At 41.6% G+C, this 7,291-nt stretch overlaps 1 protein-coding gene across 1 annotated transcript; it reads left to right on the forward strand.

The window, feature by feature from the left end:
- The first annotated feature begins 2,072 nt into the window (after positions 1-2,072).
- psat1 (phosphoserine aminotransferase 1) lies at positions 2,073-6,812 on the forward strand. Its single transcript, XM_042100782.1, has 9 exons — positions 2,073-2,258; positions 3,000-3,060; positions 3,171-3,240; positions 3,575-3,780; positions 4,552-4,724; positions 5,076-5,245; positions 5,512-5,640; positions 6,045-6,182; positions 6,378-6,812. Exons 1-9 carry the CDS (start codon positions 2,202-2,204, stop codon positions 6,484-6,486), a joined length of 1,113 nt encoding a protein of 370 aa, XP_041956716.1. The 5' UTR covers positions 2,073-2,201; the 3' UTR covers positions 6,487-6,812.
- Positions 6,813-7,291: the final 479 nt, after the last annotated feature.

The raw sequence follows: 7,291 nt of genomic DNA on the forward strand, positions 1-7,291 counted from the left end.
GACATGGACTTATTCCACTTGTTGTGTTGGTGGCTTACAAATAACAAGTAAATGGTTCAAATTGCAACTAATTATTTCCTTATCCGAGTTTTGTGATTACTTTCGCTTGGGTTAACAGTACAGTGTTTATGGAGTAATTCACTGATGTGGTGTAAACTAATATTACTCAGCCTACTAAGGGCATGTTTGTGCTGCACCTATGTGGCTGTCGGGTCTTGCTGCATACAGTAACGTATTATTTTTTTTTTGATATGATAATGTCCATCATGTCTTTCACAGCCTATGTGTGGTAGCATATTTTGTCAACAACTAACCCAAAATCTGGAATCACCAGCTACAAAGAGAGGGGATCTCGACTTGAAGTCAGAATTTAGCTTGATAGATTCAAGCTAAATTCAAGAAGCTATTCTATTCAAAAAACTCTTGAAAAAACAGAATCTCAACTCTGAACATGTGACTTCTGGCACCCCAAACTTGACTGGCTCTCCAGGCGTTTCCCCGAGGATTTGGCCGTGGATAAATTGGGAGGTGTTACTAGACACCTAGGAACACATAGTAAAAAAAGCTATTGGTATGAATTTCTTTTGCAGATTGGCGGACTTTCCCTAACTATGTCTGTTGATATTTGAACAATGCAGGCAAACACTGACAAAACACTGGAGAGCGAACTCACCAATCCCCTATACCTAAACTCCCCCTCCATTTTACCATTGATTGGCTGGAATAGTTTTGTTATATGTTTACGGGAAAGGTTTGTTTGCTAGGTTGTATTTTAAAAATACTGCAAAATTATGCATGCAGCCTCTGATTGGAGCTGACACTGTTCCATTTTGACCCGATTTTAGGCCAGAATCAGATGAATCCGACAAAGTGGCAAAATGTTGAACCTGGTCTGTCCAGTTTGTCCTGTGGGCAAAATACTGGCTCAAGATACAGTAATGTTTCAGATCCAGAACACTGAACAACAACAATCGGACTCTAGTTGAAACACATATTGTGAGTTACCATGTCAGAAAACCGTGTTTGCCTGGCTTAGGTGGGACTTGGTTTCTTTTAAACAGTATCCCTAATCAAACACCTTTTTGTGATATTTAAGTATAGTATACTCTTTTGATCCCTTGAGGGAAATTTGGTCTCTGCATTTATCCCAATCCGTGAATTAGTGAAACACACTCAGCACACAGTAAACACACAGTGAGGTGAAGCACACACTAATCCCGATGCAGTGAGTTGCCTGCTACAGCGGCGCTCGGGGGGCAGTGAGGGGTTAGGTGCCTTGCTTAAGGGCACTTCAGCCGTTCCTACTGGTAGGGGTTCGAACCGGCAACCCTCCAGTTACAAGTCCGAAGCCCTAACCAGTAGACCATGGCTGCCCCCCAAAATATGGAATGCTTCACGAATTTGCGTGTCATAACAAACACAATCCTCCAATTTTCTGCTCCATTACCATTTACTTTCCTGTCTGGATTGATCAACAGGCTTCATCGACGGCGTCTTGGTCAAAACTTGTCAAAAGTTTAATTGTGCTCAAAGGCATCAAGCTAAACACACACACACACACACACACACACACACACAGCATCTCTCACACCTCCATACTTATTTAGGCTAATCCCAGTTACTTGCTCACCCATAGTCTACTCAATTGTCTATTTTTGGTGGCACTTTTGAACTGTTTTGAAATGTCTGATGTGTGGTAGCTTATTTATTCTCTATAGCTTTATTGGAGTTTTAGGCTGTTTTAGATTTTAAAAAGCTGATGCATGGAGGGGTTTGCACATGATTCCATGCTCCCTTGAAAAAGTAGGCTATTTTGAGTATTATCTAAAAGGCAGGAGGCTGCTGTATTACGTAGTTTATTATGCCAAGAATTGTCTAGTCAAGATTGCATAGAAAATGTTCTTCTTGTCATCCATGGTAGTAGGCAAGTTGAAAGCAATGATCACGTTCTAGTGGCGTGAAGAGTGAGACCAATCAAATGCTCAAAAATCCCTGTTATCCAATCAAAAGTTGGCATGTGAAAACGACCAATCACAGAACTATAAGGAATAATTGTTGTCAGAGAGGAGACCGAGCATGCATAAACTCACTGGACCGAACATTGGGGATCTTATAAAGTAGGGCACGCCAGTCGGTTTGTGTCCCAGTCTGAAACTCTGCTAGCTTTTGTGAAAACCCCAATCTACACATCTAAATTGATCATGGAAAGCAAGCAAACTATCAACTTTGGAGCTGGACCTGCAAAACTACCACAATCTGTAAGTTTATTATTCAGTGAATGAATGAATCGGCTAGCCTAGTTAGTTGATGCACAGCAACACACAAGCTTACAAAATACAAAGTACTATTTTGATTAAGTGTCAAAGAGAGTTTAGGCCCACTATTCATGCAGATATTTTCTAATGCAAACCTGCTGCTTTTTGACATTTAAAACACCGGGATGGATGGATGTAGGCTATCTTGTGTCGATAGCAATATGTTATTTGTTACAGTGTGCTTCAATGAAAAATTTAATTCGTGTTAGGTACAGCAAGAAACCCAATGCTCGACAGTAAATGTTTTGCTGAAATTGTGTTGTAGTCAGGTTACGCATTCAGGTCGGGGAAAGTAGCTTCTTCCGACATGTTGTAAATTGCATCATCCTTTGATTTTCTCAGGAATCCTATGTTGTAATGTTGCTGTCTGAACACAGGAGGTCGCAATTCCCAGTTTTCCATGGCCCAGTGCTTTTTGAATGCTTTCTCTGACTCCGCATAATTGGGGCGATATCTCCGTAATGATATTGTGATCCATATAACACGATTCGATTAAAATGTTGTAATTACTCTTCTCATAGAGTTCTGTTGCAAAGAGCACATGCAATGGAATTGCATTTTTACATTGCATTATTTTTTTTTATGAAGGTGTGCATGAGTTGAGGCTGAACTGAAGCTAAAGCTTTGATATAGGACTGAATGTGTGAATTATGCATAACCCACCACATCTGATCCATTTTGTAGGTTTTGCTTCAAGCTCAGAAAGAGTTAACAAACTACAATGGCATCGGCATCAGTGTCCTTGGTGAGTAAAGGGCTACATTATGAGGTCTGGTTTAGATTAATTGATATGGAAGCCATTAGTGCCGTTTAATTAGTGGTTTCATGCTTGGCCCACATTGTCTTCTCTTTTAGAGATGAGCCACAGGTCTGCAGATTTCACCAAAATCATCAATACCACTGAAAACCTGCTGAGGGAGCTTCTGTAAGTGGCCTCCACAGGGTTCTGCAGCTCTCCTCACAGTGCTCTCTGCAGCATAGTGTCCTCTAATCACAGTCCTCATGTCAATCACAGAAGGCATATTTCTGTGCGGCGGAAATTGTTACAATGATCTGAACTCTGCTAAAGGACTGAGGAGTGTAGTGGGGCATTTATACGTACACAACAGAGGGATTGAGATGTTTGTTCAAATACTTAATTTACGCAGAAAGAGAAGAGATTTATTTTTTGTCAAATTGGAAACTGAACTGATTTTGTCAAATTGGAACCACATGCTCATTTCATCAGTCAAGGCATTCCTTTCCCTCTGTGTCCACAGCAAGATTCCAGACAACTACAAAGTCCTTTTTTTGCAAGGGGGCGGGTCTGGCCAGTTCAGTGCTGTCCCTCTTAACCTGATTGGTCTGAAGGAGGAGAGGCAGGCCGATTACATAGTGACAGGAACCTGGTCGGCCAAAGCTGCCAAAGAAGCTGAGAAATATGGCAAGGTCAACGTGGTGCACCCCAAGCTTGACTCTTACACCAGTAAGTATGTGCATGTATGTGAAAGAACAGCATATCTTCTTACTGTGACCCAGTTTGCATAGAAATAGAAAGACTAGCTTCAGAACAGAGAAGTCTTCCCTACTAACAAAATGGCAAGGTTGAATTAATTGTAACATAGTCAGTTTCCTGTATGGTCCAAAAGCCTGTATGGGGCTGTGGAATTTTGAAGTGTGTTTTGTATATATAAGTGTAATGTATGTATGTGTGCATACAAACCTTTTCCATCATTCACAGTGTTCTCAGTGATGTAGATTGCGTAGGAGGAAGTTGTTATCCTGTCGTGTTGGTACATGTTTTAGAATGAACGTTTGTACTGACACATTATCCATTGTTATATATGACCTTGTTCCTTGCAGGGTGCGTGCGTACGTGCATACGAGTTCATTCTTGGCTCCTGTATATCACAGTTCCTTGTAGCGAATATCAGTTAGCTGTAACGTTGTATCAGTTTTGCCATGTGAAAGGAGATTTCTGTCAATGGCACTTTCAGTCTACAGTGTCTTCCTGTGCTTCCCCATCAGGAATTAAATGTATAAGACAAACGTATGGGCGCATTGTATCCTTTATGTATTTGCTGTTTTGAATAAATGCTACAATTCAAAACAGAAAAGCAGCTCTTGGGTTCGCTTCATTTAACAAAGCATGTGCTTGACGACTCAATTTCTTGTTCTGCCAGACATGCCTCAGTGTGTATGTGTGGAAGAGACCGTCTCCCCCCAGAGCTCAGTGCCCTCTACACTGTTTCTCCAGAGGTCCCAGACAGCAGCAGCTGGGCGGTGGACCCCAACGCCTCCTACCTGTACTACTGCTGCAATGAGACGGTGCATGGTGTGGAGTTCAACTTCACCCCGGACCCCAAGGGGCCAGTGCTGGTCAGCGATATGTCCTCCAACTTCCTGTCCCGCCCCGTGGACGTGTCCAAGGTGAGAAGCGTAGGATCTAACTGCACCTGATGGTTCAAAGGCCTCCTAGATTGGACAATTTAATTTATTGTTTGGGTGACTTGAAATGCTTTTTATAGCAAAGCAAAATAATGGAGGACATTCGCCTCCAACCAAATTTCCCATTCTTGTTTGTAAGGAACATAATGTTGATGTTTGCGATAAAAAATAAACTTGCCTTTTTATTTAAGATTTGTTAATGACTTTGTTACTAATCATTATTCTTTTCCTCTTCATTGTTAACTATATTAATTTTTCAGTTTTGCACACATTTGTTGGCTGTTACTTTACTGAATGTTTGGCTGAAGTGTGTGTATGTGTGTGTTTGTCCAGTTTGGGTTGATCTTTGCTGGTGCACAGAAGAATGTGGGGTGTGCAGGAGTTACGGTGGTGATCGTGCGTGAGGACCTTCTGGGAAAGGCTCTGAAGGAGTGTCCTATTGTCCTGGACTACCAGGTTCAGGCTGGCAACAGCTCTCTCTACAATACCCCACCCTGCTTCAGGTAGCCGTCTGCACCGATCAATCACAGCAAAAACAGTACCACAGAGAGCCATGAACTGACACAATATCCTCTAACCAATCATACTGATACATATTAAGTAATAATATAATAACACTATGGTATTGCTAATAAACTAGTTAGGTATTGCTACCCACTAGTCCCAAGAAATCAAAGCTTAAAACAAAGCTCAAAGCTCTAAACATCAATCACTTTTTTTAATTGAACACACACACAAAATCCTTACCAATCCATCTCCCTTATCTCAGTATCTACATTATGGGCCTGGTTCTGGAGTGGATCAAGAACAACGGTGGAACAGAAGCCATGGAACATCTCAACAAGCAGAAGTCCTCTCTCATCTATGATGTCATTAGTACCTCCAATGGCTTCTACTCGTAAGAGACACGATTATTACTTACACTCTGACGGTTCCTATCCTAACTGAATGTGATGCAAGTGGCTGTCAGTGACACAACTCAGTTTAATTGCTTTATTTTGAATTAGAATGTCTTTGCAATCTCCCTGTTTATGTTTTATGTCTCTTGCATTGAAATGAGATATGAGATATTGAGCATGAGACTTGTTGTAATGAGGAGGAACATGACGTAAGAGAAGTGGATTCAGTATGGACAGAGAGCGATCAATGCTTTGCGATAGTAAGATGCTCGCTTGCTGTCAGGACTTGTGTGCCATTATGTGTCCTTTCAGCCAGTAGTCATGGTTACAACCGAGCTTTCAACGTGTTTGGCTTCAGAATGCTCACACTGTTACCCTGGTTACTGCCTTACTGTTTCACTAGGTGCCCTGTGGATCCAGACTGTCGCAGTCGGATGAATGTGCCGTTCCGTGTGGGTAGCAGCCAGGGCGACGAAGCATTGGAGAAGAAGTTTCTGGATGGAGCTGCCAAGCTTGGCATGATCTCTCTTAAGGGACACAGGTACCTACCATGGAAAACTGTGTGTGTTTTGCTGAAATAGCTGGAGCTCTGTGTTTTGAGTTTTCTGTTTCATTGTTTTGCGTTTGTTATTAGTCTACTAATACTTTATTTTCCCTTCTCCTGTCATTATTTTGATTGCTCATTTTTTTCTCTCCTTTCTCTCCTTCTCTCTTTTCCTCTATCCCGCTCTCTCAGGTCAGTTGGAGGCATTCGGGCATCCTTGTATAATGCTGTGACTGTGGAGGATGCACAGGCTCTTGCCAACTACATGACTCGCTTCCTACAGGAACACCAGTCAAGATAGTTACACATCACTGCCAACAGGATGTCTTGTTTACCAGTGGCCTATGCCAGTGACCAATCATTGACCAGATTGTTTACAGTTAGAACACTAACCTGAGATGTTACAAATGTCACAGTATGCTGTTAATACAACCTTATAATGCTTTGTAACATACACATTCTTAGGGACTCCTGACGGGCTTTTCATTGTCAGGCTGCTATGGGAATTGTAGGAAATAGATACAGTTTGTGTCATGTTTGTGCCTTAATGTGTATATAGATACAACTTTTAATCTGTGTATGAAATATGATGCTGACATTCCATTAAAAGTCTAATTGTCAATTCAATATGTCCTGTAGTCTTCTCCGCAGGATCCTAAACAGTCTCAGGCATTAAAGGTGCTCTAAGCGATGCCACGCGTTTTTTAGGCTAAAACATTTTATGTCACTTACTGCAAACATCACCTAACCATCCGCTAGCTGCCTGCGTCCTGAATACACTGTAAAAAAATGTGATCTTTGTGGTCTGCCAAGGCTCCAAAAACGGCAACAAAAACAACCTGGGCAAACCTAGCCCATAAAAACATAACAAACTGTTCCAGCAAATCCATACCTGTCAACACTCCCGTTTTTCCCGGGTTTCTCCCGTATTTCAAGGTCATCTCCCAGCACCCTCCCGTTTTGTTATTTCTCCCGGAAAACTCCCGTAATTTGCATGGCCATCAAATTTCATTTTAAAATCATTGATGCATTAAGGTTGCCAGATTGTGTATGAAATACACTCTACACATACACGATCACTTAGTTTCAATTTCAAAAACCCAAAA

Source organism: Alosa sapidissima, chromosome 8 (genome assembly GCF_018492685.1).
Source record: "Alosa sapidissima isolate fAloSap1 chromosome 8, fAloSap1.pri, whole genome shotgun sequence".
NCBI lineage: Eukaryota > Metazoa > Chordata > Actinopteri > Clupeiformes > Clupeidae > Alosa > Alosa sapidissima.

What these genes read in the sequence shown, in the direction of transcription:
- psat1 (XM_042100782.1), top strand. Translation starts at nt 2,202, where the DNA reads ATGGAAAGCAAGCAAACTATCAACTTTGGAGCTGGACCTGCAAAACTA. An exon ending in CATCGGCATCAGTGTCCTTG is followed by an intron (nt 3,061 to 3,170) that starts GTGAGTAAAGGG and finishes CTTCTCTTTTAG; the next exon opens with AGATGAGCCACAGGTCTGCA. An exon ending in CAAGCTTGACTCTTACACCA is followed by an intron (nt 3,781 to 4,551) that starts GTAAGTATGTGC and finishes CTGTTTCTCCAG; the next exon opens with AGGTCCCAGACAGCAGCAGC.